At 40.9% G+C, this 24,538-nt stretch overlaps 1 protein-coding gene across 1 annotated transcript; it reads right to left on the bottom strand.

Annotated features, from left to right (window-relative positions):
* Nucleotides 1-14,380: 14,380 nt before the first annotated feature.
* LOC102259720 (cholesterol 7-alpha-monooxygenase) lies at nt 14,381-23,399 on the bottom strand. The gene is made up of 6 exons (XM_005871650.2): nt 23,214-23,399; nt 21,245-21,485; nt 19,325-19,902; nt 17,914-18,044; nt 16,361-16,536; nt 14,381-15,498 (listed from the first exon to the last, which is right to left on the bottom strand). Exons 1-6 carry the CDS (start codon nt 23,291-23,293, stop codon nt 15,199-15,201), a joined length of 1,506 nt encoding a protein of 501 aa, XP_005871712.1. The 5' UTR covers nt 23,294-23,399; the 3' UTR covers nt 14,381-15,198.
* Nucleotides 23,400-24,538: the final 1,139 nt, after the last annotated feature.

Here is a 24,538-nt window from a genome sequence, read left to right as displayed (position 1 = left end):
ACATATTGCCAACTATGTAAACTAGTACAGAAAGTTCTCATCTTTATCCCCATAACATTCTGAAATCTAAAGCATAAAGTAAACACTTGTGATCATAACTAAAACTTCTATAAAGATAACTTAATATTATGCAACATTTTAAACACTCATTTACTCCTAACAGCTCCATGAGGTCAGTGCTTTAATATTACCTTTTTAAAGGTAAGGAAATCAAGGCACAGAGAAATCAAGATCATGAGGCTCGTATGTGGGCGAGCAGAGAAGTGAATGCTAGCATTTCAGTTCCAGAATCCAGACTCCTAGCTAGTGTGTTAGGCAGCCTCTAAGCTGACCCCCTATGGTCTCTGCCTTCTGGTGCTCATGGCCTTGTGCAGGAGCTGAAACTGTTGACTTGCTTCTAACAACTCGAATACAGCAGGAGTGATGGGATAGTACTTCTGAGGTTAGGTTATAAAAAGACTGCAGGGTCCATTTTGGAAACTCCCTCTTGCTGTCTCCTGCATGACTCACCTGGGGGTAGCTAGTGGCCATGGTGTGAAGCAGCCCGGAGCAGATGCCCACCCAGCTGATCTTACAGATTTCTAAGGTCTGCCAACAACCGCAGAGTGAGCCTGGAAGCAGAGTCCTCAGCCCCAATCTGGCCTTGAGATGACTGCAGCCCCAGGAGAGACCTGGGGCCACAGGAACCCAGCTCAGTACGTCCGGACTCCTGGCCCACAGAAACCACGAGTTAATGTTTTTCCTTTTAAGCCACTAAGTTTTCGGGTATTTTCTTATAAAGCAACAATACAACCACTAAACTATACTGCTAGGTTTCTGTTTATTTGTTTTAAAGTATGCATTATATTACAATGAAAAGTTGCATTTCTTAAGAAGGCCTATAGTTTGTGAGGGTACTTTGCTGTTCGTGGTACGTGTGCGGATTACTTACTTCAAGCAAGTTCTTTATGTTCAAGCAGAATTATTTCTGTAACAATTTCCTGATGGTTAATTTTTTTAAACTTATCAAATACTTTCTGAAATTCTAAATCTCTTTACTGCTTCTGTTACCTGTTTCCTCTCCAAAAGAAATCCATGTGTCATGCATACCTTATGGAATTATGTGGACAACTTTTGTTTAATGGGGAGCAATCATGCCCTATAGCATAGGCTCCCACCTACACCCCAGCGTGGACAGTATGAGAGTATTAGCCATAATTACCCTTTCCTACCTTCCCTCATTGGTCCTTTCACTATCTTTATTTCACTCTCTTTTTACTTTAACCTCTTCTTTATCTGTGTGTGAGTGTGTAAGTGCATGAGTACTTCTGTGTGTGTCATGTATAGGAAATCCTTTTGTAGTCTTCTCATCTGGCACAAATGAACATGTTCTGACCATGATTATTTTTCCCCTAGATTTCTATAAAAATATAAGTTTTCGGGTATTTTCTTATAAAGCAACAATACAACCACTAAACTATACTGCTAGGTTTCTGTTTATTTGTTTTAAAGTATGCATTATATTACAATGAAAAGTTGCATTTCTTAAGAAGGCCTATAGTTTGTGAGGGTGCTTCGCTGTTTGTGGTACATGTGCTGATTGCTTGCTTCAAGCAAGTTCTTTCTTTATGTTCAAGCAGAATTATTTCTGTAACAATTTCCTGATGGTTAATTTTTTTAAACTTATCAAATACTTTCTGAAATTCTAAATCTCTTTACTGCTTCTGTTACCTGTTTCCTCTCCAAAAGAAATCCATGTGTCATGCATACCTTATGGAATTATGTGGACAACTTTTGTTTAATGGGGAGCAATCATGCCCTATAGCATAGGCTCCCACCTACACCCCAGCGTGGACAGTATGAGAGTATTAGCCATAATTACCCTTTCCTACCTTCCCTCATTGGTCCTTTCACTATCTTTATTTCACTCTCTTTTTACTTTAACCTCTTTCTTCTTTATCTGTGTGTGAATGTGTAAGTGCATGAGTACATCTGTGTGTGTCATGTATAGGAAATCTTTTTATAGTCTTCTCATCTGGCACAAATGAACATGTTCTGACCATGATTCTTTTCCCTAGATTTCTATAAAAATATAAAATTATTTTCATCTGGATTCAGTCATTTTTTTCAAATACTTAGCAGTTTAGCTTAGAAATACTGAACTGCTAGTATATGAACTTGTCCATCTAATTTGTACATTTTATGAATAAATTTGAGCATAAGAACCTCTTTAACATCTTCAATAAAAATAGAGGTCAACGGTGTATTTACTCTGAGTCATCACCCTTTCCTCCTCAAGTCTTTGCCCCATAATCATGAGAGGACCCATAGAATCCCCCTTTAAGGATTTGCCAGCACAATTTTGGACGTTTAGAAAGGTCTCCCCACCATGCATAACACTTAGTACTCTGTGGATGTGCCAACTGACATTTGTGTACAAGAGCATGGCATTTACCTGGTGAGTTAACACCAGGCCATCAGCCCAACATCAACATCTTAATTATTTGTGGCAAGTATATTTTGTAGAGGAATTATATGTTACGGTTGTATTTATCTCTAAGTCATCTGGGTTCAGTCATTTTTTTTCAAATACTTATCAGTTTAGCTTAGAAATACTGAACTGCTAGCATATGATCTTGTCCGTCTAATTTGTACATTTTATGAATAAATTTGAGCATAAGAACCTCTTTAACATCTTCTTCAATAAAAATAGAGGTCAAGGGTGTATTTATTCTGTGTCATCACCCTTTCTTCCTCAAGTCTTTGCCCCATAATCATGAGCGGACCCATAGAATCCTCCTTTAAGGATTTGCCAGCACAATTTTGGACGTTTAGAAAGGTCTCCCCACCATGCATAACACTTAGTACTCTGTGGATGTGCCAACTGACATTTGTGTACAAGAGCATGGCATTTACCTGGTGAGTTAACACCAGGCCATCAGCCCAACATCAACATCTTAATTATTTGTGGCAAGTATATTTTGTAGAGGAATTATATGTTACGGTTGTATTTATCTCTAAGTGCCCAGGGCTACTTAATCTTTTGCTGTTATTGCCCTCTTGTTACTTCTTCTCAGAGTCCTTTGACTTGCATCATTTTTTAGTTTGCCAACTAGTCTGAAGACTTTTCATTATTTGAAAATACTTTTTCCCTCTTATTTTATACTAGAAGCCCGATGCACGAAATTGGTGCAAGGGGCTCGGCCCCCCGCCATGGCGGTGGTGGCAGCTGCCTCACCTCCCCCGCCCCCTCTGCCCACCACTGCCACCTTTGCCTTGGCCCCTGCCTGCCTCTGCTGCCTTTGCCTCAGCCCCGACCCGCCTCTGCCTCGGCCCCTGCCACTGTGGCTTCATCCAGAAGGTTGTCCAGAAGGACATCCGGTCTAATTAGCATATTATACTTTTATTATTATAGATGAATGGAAAGTAGTGTGTGTATGTTTGTGTGTGTGTGTGTGTGTGTGTGTGTGTGTGTGTTAAACATGCCACATTTGGGCAACCACATCAGGGTGTGTGGGTTTTTTACATTCTTACTGATTAGCCTCACCACTGCCCTTAAGTGACTTTAGATTCAAAGGCTACCTGACTTATAGAGACACACTGATGGGTACACCATTTCACCAGAGGTAACCGAGGTACCAAGGTGAATGCTTTGCAAACAACTATTGACTCTAGTTCTCCTGCCAGAATTCCAAACACCGTGAGACAGCATTGGAAGACATCCAATGCGAGTTTATAGCTTGGAGCCCTGAGCACTAGGGTTGTTTTGCAGGATTCATATGGCAAACGAGGGTTGATAAGGGCAAGAGTTTTGAAAATAAGGCAAACAGTTTCAGAAAAACAACCCTTGGTGTTTTGTAGGTGAGCAGTCAGGTAGAAGGGGCAGCCTGAAGCAGGGCTAGCCTCTAAAGCGCATTTGTCCTCAGACCTGACTGCAGGGTCTTAGGAAGACATCCTCACCCTCTATCACCACCTGCCACTTGAAATCCTCTAATACAGGATGACGTCTGTTTATTCTGCACTTAGAGTTTACATTTTGAATACCCACCCCACCCCCCAAAAAGGTATCATGTTATTTAGATCTGCCCTTAGGTATGTGAGGTATTGGAATTAGATCTTCCCGGGATTTCAAATTGTTGAACTTGAATCTGAACTCCCTGTGGGCAGGGACTGGGTCTCTCGTCTATATAAATCACCATGTACCATGGCTAGTGCAGCCTGAGCACTCAGCAGTCCTCAGCTCCTTTGTGAATGAAGGATGGACACTGTGCCCTAGCCTGTTTCACTCAGCGGATATTGTTGGCCTGAAGGGTTGCAGGTTAGATTCCAATCAAGGGCACATACCTTGGTTGCAGGCTCAATCCTGGCCATGGTCGGGGTGCGTGCAGGATGTGTGCAGAAGGCAACCATTCAATGTGTCTCTCTCGCATTGATGTTTCTCTCTGTGTGTCTCTCCCCCTCCCTTCCACTCTCTAAAAATCAATGGAAAAATATCCTCCTTTGAAATCCTCTAATACAGGATGACGTCTGTTTATTCTGCACTTAGAGTTTACATTTTGAATACCCACCCCACCCCCCAAAAAGGTATCATGTTATTTAGATCTGCCCTTAGGTATGTGAGGTATTGGAATTAGATCTTCCCGGGATTTCAAATTGTTGAACTTGAATCTGAACTCCCTGTGGGCAGGGACTGGGTCTCTCGTCTATATAAATCACCATGTACCATGGCTAGTGCAGCCTGAGCACTCAGCAGTCAGCTTCTTCTTTGTGAATGAAGGATGGACACTGTGCCCTAGCCTGTTTCACTCAGCGGATATTGTTGGCCTGAAGGGTTGCAGGTTAGATTCCAATCAAGGGCACATACCTTGGTTGCAGGCTCAATCCTGGCCATGGTCGGGGTGCGTGCAGGATGTGTGCAGAAGGCAACCATTCAATGTGTCTCTCTCGCATTGATGTTTCTCTCTGTGTGTCTCTCCCCCTCCCTTCCACTCTCTAAAAATCAATGGAAAAATATCCTCCTTGGGTAAGGATTAAAAAAGGAAAAAGGAAGAAAGATGGACACTGTGAGATGAGGAAGGGGCCACCAAAAATAAGCCTCACTTCATGATTGTGCCTTGCCTTGCTCTGAAGTGTCAGACTAAAATGATGTTGGGTTAGTCCTGCCGTTCAGTGGGGGTTGTACTGGATGCATGAATGCTTTAGGATCTGGGGAGTTACAGCATTTACCTGTTAGGTTCTAAGGGACCCACTACTCCATGTAAATACAAAGTTCCAAAGGAGGCTGAGATTTGCTCTGTGGTCCCTATAGTCCTGCACTTACCTGCTTACTCGGTGGAAAACAGGAGTGGGGTAGATATGTATAGATATTTACGCTATCTTATTCTTGGATTAGAGTGAACAAATGAGTAAGTTGACCACAAAGCAACAAGGGTCAGGATTAGACCAAACCAAGTTGTTGCCTATGTTCTCAGAGGAGAGCTGAGCACTGAGTGGGAGAAAGGGCTCTTAGCCTCTCCTTCCTAGTTCTGAGCAGACACCAGCCATTCCTGGAATGTGCCCCTGAGGGCCTCACTCCTACCTCCACCACAAACAATTGACCAAAGAATGCCGGAGATGGATTTTGGTAAATGCACTTGTCCTCACGTTGTTGCATTTCAGTGTTTGGGGTGACTCTCATGGACTGGCTACCGGTTTGACTTTGATTTTTATTCCAATGGAGCTGGAGTACAACACAGAGAAGGAGGCTGAGAACTGGGAAGTAGACCTTAGATAATCCACTTGTGAAGTTGTTCCAAAGTTTTGAAGAACAAGGTATGTAGTGGTCTATTGGGGTTGAGTTACCACATGGAACTTGCTAGGATGTAAAAAAAAAAAATCTTTATAAAAGTAAATGTCAAGGACAATCAGAAAAGAAATAGAGAAGGAAAGAATCATTTAAAAAGTGAGGCAATTTCAATATTAGAAAAAGGCTGGGGTATGCTAACATTTCAGTGACAACATAATGCAGATTTATGTCTCATTGATGCAACATCCAGTGCGAGTCAGAAGGCCCTTCTGCTTGTCTCCAATATATGATCTGAGGTGATCATGGCAAGGGAAAAGAGAACTGGCGGATCTTGAAGGAGGTTTTTAAAGGCAAGCTGGGAGCCTCGCCGGTGTGGCTAGGCTGATTGAGTGTCATCCTCAGCACCAGGAGGTCACCAGTTTGATTGCCAGTTAGGGCACATGACCAGGTTGCAGGCTCCGTCACTGGTAGGGGGTGTGCGGGAGTCAGTCCATCGATGTTTCTATCTCTCCCTCTCCCTTTCTCTCTCTGAAATCAATAAAAACATATTAAAATAAATAAATAAAGGCCCACTGGGAGTGGCTTCTAGCACTTGTGACCTCATCCTGTTAGCCAGAACCCAGTCATTTGGCTGCAACCTAACTGCACAATAAGCCAGGACCGTAGTTTCCCCAGGTTTCTAGAAAGAGGATGTAGAGATGGAATTCATTGAACCCACAGCATTGTCTCTACAACAATCCACTCTCTAATCGCCTCACAATGATTCCTTTCTTCTCAATGACAGAGCACACTCACCCCTTTCCAAGGGACACCCCCTAGGGGCCATGAGTCCCATATCCTGCAGAAAGTATGGGGGCTTCCTGGCATAGACTCCATCAAGTCAGAGGCACCTGCTCTTGATCTGGAGATATAGGAACACACTCAGCTGATGAACCAGGGTGGAGTAGGGGTAGGATAAGGCAAGAAAATACTCCCGTTTAGAACACGAAAGACTGGGAGACACACAGTGATCACTGCCCTGCCGTCATTCTGAAATTCCCTGTGAGACACAGGGAAGACCTTCTGTAGGTTGGGGAAGCTCTTTGACTGGTCCTGGGTCACACTGTCTGGGAGGGAATCCCTTGACCATTGCTCTCTGCTTGCCATGTCTGAAATAGGCACTAGGAAGTGTGCCCTCACTGGGGGCTGCACAGCCATCTCAGCCAGCTTCCTGTTTAATGCTTGTGAAAAAATAGGATAAAAGTGCGCTTCACGGAGCCTATGTGTGATGGCATTGGGATTTATGGCCCTCAGCCCTAGAAAAAGTAAAATTCATGGCAATGAAAATTGAGCCTCTGTAGTCACCCCCCACCAACACACACACAGAAGGCCAAGTTCCATACCCCACTCCACCGTCTACCCCATGCAAAAGCTCCCAGTTCTCTTCTTCCCAACCATCGCTCTGTGCACTCTGCCCTGTTTGCTTGGCTCATTGGCAGGACTGCAGCCTCCTTAACGTTCTTCTTGTTTCCTTTCACTTGTGTAGACCAAATTGTGCCCCATCCCAACTCCTGTGTTGAAACCCTAACCCCCCAGCACCTCAGAATGTGGTTATATTTGAGATAGGGACTTTAGAGAGGTAATTAAGCTTAAATGAAGTCATATGGTTGGGCCATGATCCTATTTGACTGATTCATTATAAGAAGAGGGAGAGACATCAGGGACATACATGCAAAGAGGAGGACCATGTGAGGACTCATTGTGAAGATGGCTATCAGCAAGCTGAGGGAGGCCTGAGGAAACACCGGGCCTGCCCACACCTTGATCTTGGACAGTGAATTTCTATGGTTGAAGTCACCCAGTCTGTGGTATTTAGCCCTAAAAAACTAATACTCGGATCTGTCCCATTTTCTCAAATTCTTCTCTACATGCCATTAGCCTTCTCCCTGGCAGCATCTCACCTTTAGTGAGTGACACAGCTGTGAGAAAAGTAAATAAAATGAATAAGCTTTAAGGTACAATTAGAAATAACCTCTGCTGCTTGTTTTTCTCAGCTGCAAAATAAGTAAGTAAGTATTCATAACTTGGAGACTCTAGGATTCTAAGCCATCTCCTTTGAAAGTACCTAGATAACCCCAGAATCTTTATGTTCCATCTTCCATCTCTTTTGAGACATCTGTTTTCAAGGTGAATTATTTCTTAGTTGATTTAAAATATTCATATTCCACCATGTGATCTTATAGATTAAATTAGCTTTTGTTTGTTTCTCTGGACATTTAAATCCCACTTATAAAATGTAGTTTCTTAAGTAAAATATGTTTGAGTTCTAAATATTTTATTCACAAGAGAATCTTTGGAACATCTATATATATAAAAGCCTAATATGCTAAGTGTCTGACCATTCAGTCGACGGTTCTACCAGTCACTATGGTGCACACTGACCACCAGGAGGCAGACGCTCCAACTGGTATGTTAGCTTGCTGCTGAGGTCTGGCAAATCGGGACTGGGCGAGACAATCCAGACTGGGCAAGATGGGCTGGACACACCCTGGAGCCAATCTCCTGTGGTCCCTCCCTGGCCTCTAAAATATTTCTTCTAATTAATTTCTTTTTAATGTGCAGGAATTCGTGCACCAGGCCTCTAGTATTACTTATAAATTGGGACTTTCTAAACATGGTATAATTGAAAGAAGTCATAAATCTTGATACTATTTGGCAATCAGCTTTAGTTATTATGAGACAAGTAGCTTGATCTAATTATAATAGGAGCAGAAATCTAAGAGGTGGCTGACATCACAGCTCCATCCTCTAGCCCTAGAAAACTGTAATATGAAGGGGTGACTTCATCATGCCACAAGCCAAGGCTTGATTATAACCAAAAATAGGCCTAGACCCTCAGCAGTCTGAACATTTCTGAAATTTACTTCATAACCAAATAGAGTGTAAATATAGGGTATTCAGTAAATTAACGACTGAACAGAAGGACAAAAAGTTCTGTCTGAAGCTTGCTTAGCCTCAGCTCCACTTCCTGTGTCTGACACTGCCCACCTCTCTGGTCTCTCTGAAATCTGTCAGCAGTTTGCTCAGCTGTGCTCCGAGCTGAGACCCTCTGCACCTCCACTTTATTTTAGCAAATAGTAAACTGCCCTATCACGCAATGTGGGCCTGGGCTCCGGCTAGCTGTGTTCTCAATTCTGAGTGTAACTCTTTCTCAATATTTTAATAGCGTGGGAGATCAATAGAGAGAAGCAAAAAAGGTTTGCTAGCAAAGCAGCCAAATAAAACATGGACAACTTGTTGGAGCTTGGACTAAGAAAAACAGAGACCCCAGAGTGCAAAACGCCTCCACACAGATCACTGATTTACTTCATTGCTGTCTTCAGGCATCTGAGCTCCTACTATGTGTAAGACACAGATTAGGAGCTTTGGTGGGCCATAGCGTTGACTAAACCACTAATAATCTGCTTTTGGAGCTGCCATTCCCTGGAATCGCTCCAGGAAAGTGATGAAGTAAAAGCACTTCCAGCCAAATTTCTGAGAAACTGACTGCTGACTCTGCTTGATTGTCATGTTTTTGTGGCCAAAGCACACCCAGGGACACCTGCCCTCACGCTTCAAATTACTCAGGTATCTCCAGGACAGCCAGCCCTTGGCAGACACACTGTGTTACTTGGAGTGCTGAGGGCCTCGGTGCGCGTTTTCACCAGGTTCCCTGGAACTTCTCTGTAACCACACTCTCACCAACACACTCTCTCACATGCACCAGGCCCTCTTGGGACTCCTGTTGCAGGGGATGCGCTCTCCAGTGCCCACATGGCTCACGGTCCTGTGCAGCTCCACATATGAACTAATGGACTTGCATTAGCTTGGATGTTGAACTACACCTGTCGGTGCGCGTTTTCACCAGGTTCCCTGGAACTTCTCTGTAACCACACTCTCACCAACACACTCTCTCACATGCACCAGGCCCTCTTGGGACTCCTGTTGCAGGGGATGCGCTCTCCAGTGCCCACATGGCTCACGGTCCTGTGCAGCTCCACATATGAACTAATGGACTTGCATTAGCTTGGATGTTGAACTACTCGCTGCAACATGGGACAGACACTCTAGACACTGGCCTTGCTTTTGACTTTGCTAAACTCCCAGCTGCCCCTCTTTCAGGATTGGCTTGGGGAAAGGGGGACTTGGGAACACAAAAAATGTAACTTCATGCAAAGAAAGCCTTTTTCTACATCCCACCCTCCCGTGGGGGCTTCTAAAAATGTCTATTTCAGTGGTAATGCAAGAACCACATTCCTACTTCTGTCTGGGAAATCTGGCCCATTAATTCCTCCTGCAACATAACCTTATAGATAAAGATATGGACTTCCTGGAATCTGTGAAACCTAATGCCCCTGGCTTGGAAGATGAAGTTCTTAATGTTAAATGTGCCCCAGTTCATTCAGTGGTTATAGTATTTTCCATGCAAATAGGAAGTTTCTAGAGCCAGGCCTGTCCTGGAACTTGCTGTGCAACCTTTCTAACACAATCATTCCTCTTTCACCAAATGTCAGATTCTAATTCAAATGACGGCTTAGACTAGATGACTTTGAGTGACCTATGATCCTCTATGAAGCCTCAGTGCTGTGGGGTAACTTGATGTCACTCTCTACATCCAAGTGTCTGAATTGGTATCAGCCAAGGTGGTGTGGGGAAGGGGCTGGTGAGGATGGTATTGGTGTTGTTATCTGTTAGTGAGACCAATCCCAATGAGCCATAATCCCAACTATCTCAAACACATCCAACACTGCCCTAACTGGTTTGGCTCAGTGGATAGGGCATTCGACTGCGGACTGAAGGGTCCCAGGTTCAATTCCAGTCAAGGGCACATGCCCGGGTTGTAGACTAGATCCCCAGTTGGAGGTATGCAGGAGACAGCTGATCAATGATTCTCTCTCATCATTCATGTTTCTATCTCTCTCTCCCTCTCTCTTCCTCTCTGAAATAAATAAAAATATATTTAAAAACAAAACAAAACATCAAACACTGATCCTAGAAGAACAAGACTTATCAATTCCACAGTTACAAGTCCACATTATTGGTGAGTTAGAGGAATATCTTCCTGTGTGTGTGTGCAGGGGTGGATTATAGTTTAACATTGCAATATTGTATTTGATTATGCGTTCGCTCCTCACCCGCTCACAGTCATTGCAAGGCGGGAGTCCTCAGCTTCTTGGCAACTGGGAGCAGTTGAGCGTGGCAGCTACGGTGTCCTCGCCCTCTGGCCAGATGACGCTCCCAAGCAGTGGAGACTATAGGACAGAAATGACATCATGGATTTTTATCTCATTGACGGGAGGCAAGATAGTGTGTCACTTGGACTTTCTACAGAGTGAAGAATGCTGGCTCTGGAATCAGAACAGCCTGGATCCCAATACTCCCAGCTCTGCCACTTGCCAACACTGTAACCTTAGGTCAGTGACTGACTTAACCTTTCTGGCGTTCCCTCTCTCCCCTCAGTGATACGGGATAATAGTGACAGGCGCCACCAAGGACTCACGAGGAGCTAATGAGATGACACATGCGAAACGTTTACTAGTAAGCCTGGGCTTGGATCACAGTAACCCTGAGTAAATTTGTATATATATAATCTTTGAGGCCTAGTTGATCCTACAACAGGTTATTATCATTTTTTCTTAATTTTAGGGCCTGGTTTCAAATGGAGATCTCTTGCCTAAATAAAATGGTTCAGCCTTCAGTAAAGTTCTAAGTTAAGGTTGTTTACAAGAAAATCATGTGCTGTACTTTTTTAATATCATCTTCTCACATATGTTTTTAAAAGGTGGAAAAGAGATCTCACGCAGTAGTGCATTTTTTTAAGTTGATAAAATTATAGCATCAAATAGGCTTTGAGATTGCTATACCACGGGGGTTGGCAAACATTTCCTGTAAAGGACCAGATAGTAAATATTTTAAAAGGCTTTGCACCTCATGGTCTCCACTGCGATTGCATTGCAAGAACAGCCCTAGACAAGAGCACAAACAAATGGGTGAGCTTGTGTCCCCACAAAACTTTACTTCTGGACGTGAACATCTGAATTTCATAGAATTTTCATACGTCAAGACATATTCTTCTTTTGATTCCCCCCCCCCATAATTTAAAAATGTGAAGACTATATTTGGCTTTTCATCTACACAAAAACAGGTGGGAGGGGCACCTTTGGCCCATAGTTCTATCACTGGCCAACCCCTAGTCCACAAGAATAAATATATGCAAAGATGGCCCTGGCCACTGTGGCTCAGTTGGTTGGGAGTTGTCCTGTGCACTGAAAGGTTGCCTGTTTTATTCCCAATTGGGGCACATGCCTGGGTTTCAGACTCAATCCCCGATAGGGCGTGTAGGGGAGGCAGCTGATCCATGCTTTGCTCTCACAGTGATATCTCTCTCTCTCTCTCTTCCTCTCTCTCTAAAAATCAAAAAATCTTTTTTAAAAAAGATATGTATGGGTGCCTCCAGCAAGTTATGAAATAGACTAGAAAACCACATCAGAAATTTAGTTCTAAACCAGTGATTCCCAAAGTGGGCGCTACTGCCCCCCAGTGGGCGCTGCAGTGATCCAGGGGGGCGGTGATGGCCACAGGTGCATTTGGGGGCAATGAGTAACTGCTATTAAAGTTTAAAAAAAGTAATTTCCAGGGGCTGAGTAATATTTTTTCTGGAAAGGGGGCGGTAGGCCAAATAAGTTTGGGAACCACTGTTCTAAACCACCCTATATAATAAAAGCATAATATGCAAATCGACCGAACTGCAGAATGACCAGTAGGCAGAGGGCAGGACCAGCAAGCAGGCAGGGCCAGGCCAGCCAAGTCACATGCCAGTGGGCAAAGGGAGGGAATGGTGATGAGTGGGTGTGGGGGGGCAATGACCAACAGCAGTGGAGGGGCGTTTGGGTGGGCTGACACCGTCCCCTGATTGGTCCGTCTGGTCACCTCCCAGGGGAAGCGGGCCTAAGCCATCAGTAGGACATCCCCTGAGGACTTCCAGACTGTGAGAGGGTGCAGGCTGGGCTGAGGGACCCCCCACAGTGCATGAATTTTTGTGCACCAGGCCTCTATTTTACTATAAAACAGAATTTTGTTACTCTTAAACCACATCTAAATGAGTTTAATTTTCTTGATGTAAAAACCTATGTAAGCGATAATTCCATGGTAATATGAAATAGCAAGGTTACAAACCTTTAATGAATTTTATGAGGTACGATGGGGATTTTTGAGTGAGTGATTATTTTGCTTTTTCTAAGAGATGAATAATGAACCAAACTGTTGCAGTTTATTGGAGGTGAATGTTTTAAACATTCTGAATATTTAACCACTTAAGAGCAAGGCCAGTCCTTTCCTCAGTGGCAATCAGCTATTGCAGGCCTTTCACACCTGCAGCTCCTCCTCTACCACAGCCTGTAGCGCCCCAATCCTCCTGTGCTTCAGTGAGGGGGTAGGTGGGGGTGGGGAAGGCTGCTCAAGACCAGACAGAGCTTTGGGTACTGGACCGAGTGACCAGGACCCACCCAGCTCCACCCACCATCACATGACTTCACCCAACGGTCCTCCACCCCAAGGCACAGTGACTACCTTCTGAGGCTTAGAGTCCTGTGCCCTCACTCAAGTACCCTCCCCAAGAAAAGATGGTCAGTGCAGGGCTGAGTGTCATGACTCAGAGAAATATACTGAAATCCAGGGACCTGAGGCAGGCACGTGGGTGTGGGGGTGATGGGTCATTAAACAGAGGCAGAGAGACAAGAGTGAGAAGAGCCATGATGTGCTGGCTCCAAGGACTGGAGACGCCAGAGCCATCTTCACCCTTTGCACAGGTGAAGGCAGAATGGGCTTTTCTCTGCATGGCCCACAGGCCAGATCTTGTCTCCACAGGGGGAAGAAACGAGGAGATAGGTCCAGTACAATGAGGATTTTCTGCAAGTCATTATAGGAGAGAAACTTTCTCAAATGCATCATCTCCTTTTTGCCACTGAGAGTAGGCACTCCAAGAAAAGACACTAAAAGGCCCTACTGCAATGAGAAGACACTAAAGAGCAAAGGAGAGAGAGATATCAATCAGTTGCCTCCCATATGCGCCCCAACCAGGGATCAAACACACAACCTAGGTATGTGCCCTGATGGGGAATCCACCTTTTGGAGTATGGAATGACACTACAACCAACTAACCCACCTGGCCAGCATCCTAATGGGCCTTTTTTAGTTCTTATACATACTTTTATTAAAGTCCCCCCGCTACTGTCCCTTACTGCTGTAATTCTGACTGGAACAAACTTCGGTTACTCCAAAAAAATGTTTAAGCATCCACATTCACACTTTTATTTCTGAGTGGTGAATCATTTCAAAATTATCAAATGTTACAATATTTTCTTACTATTTGTAGTATAAGAGAAAGGTAAATATAATTGATATATAAATACATACAGGAATATCAATAAAAATATTACAGCTGATAATTCCCATACTTAAACTATTTTACCAAAGCATTTTGTACACAGTAGTTAAACGCTATCATATGGACTTAAATTATTTTTCTTTCAATTAAAAGTCATTTCAAAATAAAAAAGTAATTTATTTAAATAGAATACAATGTGAAGTCACAAACTCTTCTGATGTTTCATATCCAAAGCTTTTAAATGGTCATTTTCATCCAGTTTTAATTTTAAAAACATATCACATGAGAGCTTCATTCTTTTCATTGATGCATGTTTAGTAATACCAGAAAACCTCCCTTCTCTGGAAAATAAAATCTTCTCATTAAGATAGAATCAAATGAAAGTATAAATAAAATAATTGAAACCTGACATAGACATTAGATTTTCTAGAAAGAGTAAGTGAAACAAAAAGGGAAAATATTAAAGCCATTTTAATGTTATCAGGACAACAGATCATTATTTTAAAATTCCTGAATACTGGATCTAAGGAAAACTTAAAAACATGTTCTTTTCATTAAAAAACAAAATCCTTTAAAATACCCTTTATAATACACATCTACACCCGAAGAGTTCCACATCGAGTCAAAAAATGATGCAGTTTCACTAAAACGTGAATTTATAACTTTTTCACAATTGTTGGGTGGTTTTTATAAAAGCACTTTCCTTAGGAAAAAATTCTGCCAATTGGAAAATCTTCATTTGGGAAAACAAAAGACTTTTTCCTCTGAAAATAATGAAGTTTAGTCCCTGGCTACATGAGCTTTCATTAACTTATTCAAATGAAAACACATCATTGTGCTTCTGGAAACTAGATTCTTTCACTAACACAGTCTGAGATAGCTGAAACCATCACCAAAATGTTAGGATTCACAAGCAAGCACCGGTGACCAGCACGACACCACTACATGCATCTCTCCAAGTGGATGGGGGAGTGGTGGCATTCCACACGCTGTCACATCAGCTAATTTCCTCTTGCTCCCAGCCGTGTATTCACAAATGTTTGAATTTATATTTAAACTCGACGTCATTTAATGGTGGCAAAACACCCAAACCTGCTCGGGACTGGTCCAAAGGGGGACATTTAACATTGCTCTCCACAAACTCTAGTTCAAAATAGGAAAGCATCAGAATCAAAAATTGCTTGATTTCCTGGACAGCAAATAATCTTCCAGGACATATAGTCGCTCCTGACCCAAAAGGCATGTAGTAATATTTTAATTTGAGTCCATTGCTATAGAAGGTGGTCTTTGTCTTCCCATTTTCATCAAGATAGCGATCATACTTAAATGTCTGCAATGAAAATACAAAGAAAACAAACCGATAAGCTAGTTTTAAATAAATGTATCTCTTGACCTGGACACTCCAAAGGATAATTTTCTTTTTAAAATCCAATTTATTAGTAATTTAGGAAAAACCCCACCATGAATCAGAAAGCCATAAAGAACCAGAGCTTAACAAGAACTGATGGGAACAAGAAAGCTTTATGATGCCTCCTGCCCTGCCTGGGTGACTAGTTGCTCAGTGAGGCAGAGCTAGAAAGGAGAGTTAAGCTCAAAAACTAGAAGAGTCGGTATATTTATTATTAGTCTCTAAGCCTCTAATTTCCTGAATTTGGGAGCAGGCATTTTTCAAGGAAAAGCAGAGCGTGTGTGTGTGTGTGTGTGTGTGTGTGTGTGTGTGTTTCTGTACATATATATTCATACATATTCATACATATTCATATATATTTTAATTGATTTCAGAGAGGAAAGAAGAGAGAGAGAGAGAGGGGGAGAGGGAGAAACATCAATGATGAGAGAATCATTGACTGGCTGCCTCCTGCACACCCTCTACCGGGGATCATGTGCCCTGACCTGGAATTGAACCACGGTTCATAGGTCAACGCTCAACCACTGAGACACACCAGCCTAGTGGCAGCAGCTTTATTATCATGGCTGCATATGTAATCTAGCAGAGATTATGTGATGACAAATATTAGAAAAAATGAAGAATTCAGGCCATTGTCTAGGTTTTCCAAAATATATGAATATTTGACATAATAAAGGAGACCTAGGGTTTCCATAATTAAATCAATTCTGTAATGGTAATTTCCTCTTTATTTCCATCTGGTAGATATCACCTGGCTATTGTACTTTGATGAGCAGGCACTTACCAAAGGGTCTGGGTAGATTTCTGGATCTAAATGCATTAACTGAGGATACAGAGCTATGATGTCATCTTTGCGGATATTATAGGAACCGTCCTGGAGGTGCAAAGTGAAATCCTCTTTAGCAGTCCGGATGTTCAGGGAGGCACTGGAAAGCCTCAGCGACTCCTTGATGATACTATCTGAATAGTTTTAAAGGAAGAAAGGAGGCGAGGAAAAGTTGGGGGAGGAAGGAGGGAGAGAGGGAAGAAGGAAGAACAAATTAAGTATTTAAAGGCCGCATAATATAGAGTCTGAAATACTTCTAGCAGCTAAACAGACTGTGGGAACCTGGCCAGACACAAATTTCCCACTTTTTTCTGTTACCACTATGCTGTGATCAACGACTCAGTTTTGTCTGCATGTATCTTTTAATCTGATAATCTGCATTAATAATCTTTTGAGAAGATATTTTGATGAATAGAAACTAGACTTTCATAATTTTATAGAAAAAATATTCTTATTTATACATGTCACTAGACATCTAATACAATTGGGAAAATCGACAAATCACTTTTCTGTGAATTATTCAAAGTTCATCACTTTGGGGATTTAATCTACTGATAATACTTTAATATGGAAATGTTTTTCCATATGTTTAATGCAGCTTCAATTCAATGTTTACAAGAACCCATTTTTATCTTCACACTAGTTGATGATGTGTGACAATGCCCTGCTGCCTGGTAAAGACGTCAGGGACAAACAGGACCGCCCTGTCAGCAGCTGAAACATTCCAACCGACTGAGAAGGTCCAACCTGGCCTTCCAGCCTCTGTCCTTTTAATTGTCATTTTTTGGGTGCTCCTCACAGGATTGTGTGTAAAATAATAGCGTATTAGCCATTTCTTTCACAAATGAGGAAAGCGAGGGCCCCAGAAGGGAAGTGACATGTCTGAGGTCTCCCCTGGGGGAGCCCACGGTGGGACCTGTGCTTCTTACCCCCCCCCATCCCTTCCACTAACACACACGGCCCCTAAAAGATAGCTTGGTTTCTTTCCTACAGACAAAAAGAACAAAAAGAAAAGTCTTTCTTACTATAAAAGCATATTTTTTGTGTTTCTATAAAATATGGAAGCAAAAATAAGAAAAATAAACTTCAGTCCCATTACTTAACCCATGCATCTATTTGTAGTTTCTTGATGGTGCTTTTTTTCCCTTCTTGATTTCATGAAAATGAATAATATGCTCCCAATTAACTGTAAAATTAGTGTAAAAGTAATTACAAAAGAGCGAGTATAGAAGTGCAGAGAAATGGTTGCGAGTGTGGGGTCAAGAGTCCCATCCACATTAATGTTGTAATTGGTTCCACCATTCCATCCTAGACAGCAGCTTAGCCTCTAAGTGTCGGTCTCCTTATTTGTTATATGGAAGTAGTAACAGTCCCTAATCCTAGGATCAAAAGAGACAACACATGGGAACTACTTAGCACAATGCCTAGAACAGGCACGTGCATAACCTATACTGACAATTCCTGTTAGTAGGAGGCAGTAAGTGAAATGTAACATAGTAAGTTAAGCGTACCTAGCACGGGCATGTCATTCAGTTGCATCTGATTCAAACAAATAGGTTGGTCTTCTAAGCTGATTTTTTGACCAGCACTCTCTAGTGTTTTATTCACTTCTTCAGTAGCTGCTTTCATTGCTTCAGGGCTCCTATTAAAAGTTAAGAGAAAAGAAATGTACATAAAATAAATTTTTTCTAGACCAAAAACTCTGCAAGGTTAGGCTTTTCCCCTATCTTTTAAATGGGTGACCAAGCTACCAGAGAAGGTGGGAAATGGCTATTTCCTTAAAAGGACCTTGCTATGTAGAAGTAAAACTTTGGCCAGATTTTTATGAATAAATGATTTCAGTAAAGATTAAATGATCAAATTAGTCACTGACATAGCAACTGAGTAGACAGATTGCATCCAGCATAGCAATTGTAAAGTCCTGGCTAAATTGTAAATGCAAATTTAAATTTACTCCTAAAATCTGTACCGCAGTTTCAGGCAGAACGACAGCTTTTCCATTTATAACTGTTCTAGCACTTTGACTTGTGAAATGAATGCTGCTTCGTTTTCATGCATGGAAATTGACTGGCTCCTCAGAGCCCCGGTAAGGAATTTACATGACATGATTGCAGCAAATGACTCCCAGAAATGCTTGACTGATAAGTATTTGTGAGGTTGCCGTAGAATGGCTGCCATTACCTACATGACATTATATTGATGTTGTAACCTTACTGTAAATATGTGACTATGTCCCGGCCAGAGCCCTCTCAAGTAAAAACTCTGGAAGACATTTAGCACTTGAGACAGGTTGGTAATGGGTTTTTAAATCTGAAATTGTTTTGAGAATATTTTTTTATATTGCACACATAAAAATATCAGCCATCACTGGAATTTGGCATTTCCGATCCTAGGGAATAGTAATTTTGTATCTACGTGATATGAAACATCCAATTTAACTGAAATAATTCAATAAACCATTTGAATGCCAAAGTTCCAAAACAAAGACTTTGGAAGGAAATCATGTTTGTGTAAAATAAAATGTTACATACAGTTGTTTTTCTTTTTTTGCTACATACAGTTTTAAAAGGCAAAATCTAGCTAAATCCCATCAAGAATAATTGATCCACAGCTATTTTAGTTGGTCAAATAAATAGTAAGGCAGAAATGACTGAATGAAAAAAAAAATTGCCCTTTTGTCCGGAAGTCAGTAACCACTTAAATATACTTTTATGATTATGAAGACTGAACAGCCTGGGGTTAAGAGCAAGGGCTCTGGGCCCAGGTGACCTGAGTGGACCCTGCACCAGCCCATTCCTCTCCCTGGGAGGCTCTCTGCTTCTATAAGGCATGTTTACCAGTCACAGCTGCTTATGTTTTTTTAATAGTTGACTTTCTGCCTCCTACTGAAATAAATAAAGAACTGGAGAAGTTGCTAGTTACCTCATCATTTGAAATAAGCTCCAGAAAGTGGCCGGAATGGTGTTTGCTTGTGATGCCCACAGGACAGCGAGTTGCGTCTTGGCCTTTTCCATGTCGTCTAAGGTGGAGAGCATGTCATTCAGAAACCTGACCAGTTCTGACATGTGGTCTCTCTTTCCCAGGTTCTCATGCCTTAAGCCCTCAGCCAGTTTTTCCCGGGCGTGGTGTGCGGCCTTGAACACATGAATGGGGAGGCCTGCTACCAGGGCCGGAAAGATTTTGTCAAATTCCTTGAAGTTGTCGAGTTTTTTTAGAATAAGTGCTTTTTGTGCGTCTTGTCCCATAAGATCTCTGCCAAAGAGCGTTAAGTACCCAGCTTCGAACATCACTCGGTAGCAGAAGGCATACATCCCTTCTGTCACCCAGGTAGGCATCTTTGACTCAGATGCAGCTGGAGTTCTCATGATAAGTTGCAGGTTTTCCATCATGGCTTCCGTGAGGGAATTCAAAGCATCGCCCTGCAGAGTTCTGATGAAAGCTTTGTTTATGTTATCAGTGGTATTTCCGTCACTTGGGTCAATGCTTTTGTGCCCAAATGCCTGGCGATAAACAAAATGTGTGGAGAAAAAAGAAATTAAACCTGACCTAGTGCTAGTAAATGGCTGAAAAGCAAATTAGGTACTTTCATAATTGGGAAAGTTTCATTTTTTAAAAAGGGGGCATGGAAATTGGCCTCTCCACATACTAAGTTTCATAACATTTTACCAGTAAATGGCCAAATCGTACCCTTTCTTTATGGCCAAGTTTAAACCCCAGCTCCTCAGTGAAACTTCCCTCCACCGCTCTGTCTATTTCTTGTTTTTATTATCTAGCCCAGTGGTCGGCAAACTCATTAGTCAACAGAGCCAAATATCAACAGTACAACGACTGAAATTTCCTTTGAGAGCCAAATTTTTTAAACTTTAACTATATATATAGGTAGGTACATTGTTATTAACTTAATTAGGGTACTCCTAAGCTGGCCTTTGCTAAAAACGTTCTCAATCTGATTGAGGTACGTTCGCTGAGGTCGACCCCTTCCAACTCTCCCATCCACACTCGTCTCGTATACTTGTTTCGTCTGTCTCCTTTCGTTCATCCTCTCTATATGTCCACCCCCAACTTCTAACGCCACTTCTTCAAAATAGACTCGCCCAGGCCGAAAACCGACTTCTGCGCATGGGCCACGAAGTTTCAATCACACTGTACGTGCGCGCCTGCACGTGGTATTTTGTGGAATAGCCACACTTAAGGGGCCAAAGAGCCGCATGCGGCTTGCGAGCCGTGGTTTGCCGACCACTGATCTAGGACATTTATTTGCATCTTAATTTGGTACTAATCAATAATGGTTTTTAATCATTAGTTCTCTTTTATATTCTTTGTAGATGAATTTTAACCAGACTTCAAGTTACTTAGAGGCAGACACCATGTCTAATATTTCTTTGCAGGGACTCAGTTAATGTTCATAAATTGTTTTCTCTATAAAAAAGCCTCTTACATTACATCTAAGTGATGCCAAAATATCTGGTCAATTCCTTAATAAGATTAAACAAAGGTATGGCATGAGTGTGGCAAAACCATTGTTCCATGTTCAGTTCTCACCACATGCATTCTGGGTGTTGTATAGACATGGTTGACATGAGTGAGTTTGCAATATCTTACTTATACAGTGTCATCTGTCTCAGTAAAATATTTAATGTTTATTTCACTCTCATTAGCTGGTTAAGAAATTACAAATCTATACCTATTTCAACTTTTTAAATGACTAGCACCAAGAGGTCCTATCTAATTTGATTATAAAACTCTCCTTGTTCCTCAAAATGACTAAGTAGAGTGACATATTAAAGAGTAGAAAATAAACAGCATGTTGTATAAATGCGGTCTAAATGCAAAAGTGGTTACCTTTGCAGAAGTAGTGAAATGAAATTTTTTCCAATCAAAGTATTTCCCATGGCACAGCACTTTCTGGTATGACAGGGGGTTTGTGATGAAGTGGACATAGTTTCCCATCAGTTTGCAGGTGAAAACAGGACCATGTTTCCTTTGGTTTGCTCTGAGGAACTCAAGAGGGTTGGCACCAAATTGCAGAGCACATCCCAGGTAAGGGATCAGCCCATTCTCCAGAGGAGGTTCACCCATTTTTCTGTAAGGCACAACAATATGATGGTTATGGAAAAGTACACAGCTTTATATTTATACCAGGTTTTTAAAATTTATACTACTGACTTCAAACTTCAAAACTACAGCTTATAGCTATGTTTTAGTGTTGATGGAGCCCTCCTCTTCTACTAAAATAATGGGTTTAAATTAACCTAGTAAGATGACATGTTGGTGAAAATGGTTACCAAATCCACCCATCCATCCATGCTTACATTCCACAACACTTACTGAACACCCACTCCATGCTAGGTACTTTCCCAGTACTGAGGACCAAAGGCTAAACAAGGCCAACAAGATGATTGCTCTCAGTACAGAGATCAGCCTACATTCTAGCATTTATATTTTTTCTAAGTGTCATTTGACCAAGTATTGGATTGTTTTCCTTAAAGATATAGAATACTGAATAACAGAAAGGATTGCAGAATTAGAGTTTTCACAGTCTTCATCATTTAAAGCTATTATACTGTGGTGATTGTTAAAGATAAGAAGAATCTCATTTGAGAAATTAGCTTATTATAAAATAAAATTAAATAAGATACATATTAACAGAATCATCAATTGTAATTCAATAGTCTTTTATGCTACTTTAAGTGTTTTTATTAAGGATATAAACGTTCCTGAAACTAATATAATTATGTCAACTGTAATTGAAAATTAAAAAAAAAATGGCCCTAGCTGGTTCAGTGAATAGAGCGACAGTGAGCAGACTGAAGTCCCAGGTTTGATTCCAGTCAAGGGCTTATGCTTGGGTTGTGGGCTCGACCCCCAGAGGGGGGCATTCAGGAGGCAGCCGATCAATGATTCTCATTACTGATGTTTCTATCTCTCTACCTCCCCTTTCCTCTCTGAAATCAATAAAAATATATTTTAAAAAAAACATAAAAGAAAAAAACCCCTAGAAACTATCAGGCCTGAATTAAAGCATTTTAAGGAACAAAAGAATACTTGTAAAAAGTAGACAACACATAACAATCTACATAGCTGAAGATATGCTGTGGGCAATTCTATCTTTTGGAGATTGACATAGAGAATATTTACATACTCTCCCCCATATCCCTGAAAATACTCTTTGAGCCCATCAGAAGTTAAACTATGACTATGCATCTGACTCTATTTGTATTTCTTGCATTCTTGAATCCATTATAAATGACACAAAAATAAAAGCGATGTCACATACATTTAGCAGTTTCTTAATCCATCATGGTCAAATATCTTTACTAAGAAAAAAAATAATAGAATGATCAATGCAGGCTCTGTGCTCTTGTCTAAACTTAGGCTGAGTCTATATAATGCACAAGAACTAGCTGAAAAGAGAATATTTATTTAGTCAGAGCATCTTATTTGAAGCACGTGATAGAAATCCTTTTCATGGCAGATCCCACTTACCATTGTATCCTTACTAATCCAGATTTCCTCTTTATATACACACATAAAATACAGAAATCTCATACATTGCTGTCAGTTATGTTTAACAAGTTAGTACATTTTTGCATTGCCATTGGTATGCCAAAACTAAAAGGAAAACTATCATTTTATCTTGTTAGATATAATTAAAAAGATACCACTAAAAATTTAAAGTAAAATTTTTTAATTTGAGAAGAAAATGTTAGTGTATGTAAGTACAGAAAGTCAAATTTATTGTATAACAATGAAAGTAAAAGAACATTAACTGAATGAATTTAGATGCAATTGAAAGATAAAACTTTTTTACCTTCTCCTCATTCCAAGAATAAGCCAAAAACAACAGCAGATTGCTACCACAATCCCCCAGATCAAAGATACGCTCATCATTTTGCAAATCTAATGCAAAACCTCCGAGGAGGAGAATCTGAATAGAAAAGTAAGGATGTAACTGAGCAGAAGCTGCAGCTAGACTTTTATACATGGTAAAATCTTGCACTTGAGTGACCAAAGCAAACAATTAACCATTTGTTCATCCTATTAGAAAAAAAAAAACTGGCCTTGAACTAAGTCCACAGGTATCAGAAGACGTTCCAAAACAATCAGAGACCTGCAATACTTGATAAGTTGAAGGTCTCTCAAACACATGTTGACTAAATGTTCAGACCTGGGAATGACAGCTAATATTACAAGGTTTGTATGCTTATAAAAAAACAAATAAACCTTTTCAGGATGAACATATTAAATAGAGATATAAAACATAATAATTGAAAGACAAATGAAGATAAGTTATTATCAAGCCAATGATTTGATCTGTTACCTTTTGAAAAATAAATCAATTTAAATGATTTACAAGAGATACAGTGGTCAAGTTCAAAGAAAGAGAACTGGGTGAAATGTTTCTGGGGCTTCATGTTTCAGTGCTTTTACAAAATTATAGCTATTTTACTAGATATAGTAACGTGTTACTTACCTAACATCATGAAGAAAGTATCCCATGTAAACGGTTTCAATTAAACCATTTATGTAAGCATCAAAACTTTATCAAACATTGTGGGGGGGGGGAGCTATAGGAGGGTATGGGGGGTAAAATGGTGATAGGAAAAATAAATAGATAGCTATTTTAAAAAACATTATCAATCATATATTTCTAATTGAAAATGTGTTTATTAATTTTTATAATTGTTAACACAATTTTATATCAAATAACTTAAAACTATCTGAAACATATCTGGGTAGAAAGTGAAAGTCAATTCATAATTTACGCTCCTTACTATCCCTCACTCAAAGGTAACCACTGTTAACTGTTTGGTATATATCCTTTCAAACTTTATTTCTATGCACACATATGTATTGACTGAGCACCTATTCTGTGTCAAGAACTCTTCAAAGGTATTCTGGTTACAGGTGTCCATAAGATGGACAAATTCTCTAATAGAGGCTCTATTTCAGTAGAAACAGATAATGAAACATAAGTGTTATGAACAAAATAAAACTAGGTGTGGAAGGCTATTGGGAGATCAGATCAACTTTAGATATGGTGATCAGGAGGCTCTGCAAGGAAGTGATGATTAAGATCTGTATGAAGCCTGGCCGGTTTGGCTCAGTGGCTAGAGCATCGGCCTGGGGACTGAG

Source organism: Myotis brandtii, unplaced genomic scaffold, assembly GCF_000412655.1.
Source record: "Myotis brandtii unplaced genomic scaffold, ASM41265v1 scaffold351, whole genome shotgun sequence".
In the NCBI taxonomy this organism is placed as follows: Eukaryota; Metazoa; Chordata; class Mammalia; order Chiroptera; family Vespertilionidae; genus Myotis; species Myotis brandtii.
The sequence above is the reverse complement of the archived record's forward strand: the minus strand, read 5'-3'. Positions and strand labels throughout refer to the sequence as shown.

Coding starts and splice junctions, on each gene's coding strand:
- LOC102259720 (XM_005871650.2), bottom strand. CDS start 23,293: ATGATGAGCGTATCTTTGATCTGGGGGATTGTGGTAGCAATCTGCTGT. Junction 19,903..21,244: donor ATTTCACTACTTCTGCAAAG/GTAACCACTTTT, acceptor GTTTATCGCCAG/GCATTTGGGCACAAAAGCAT. Junction 15,499..16,360: donor AAATCTACCCAGACCCTTTG/GTAAGTGCCTGC, acceptor TTTTCATTGCAG/ACATTTAAGTATGATCGCTA.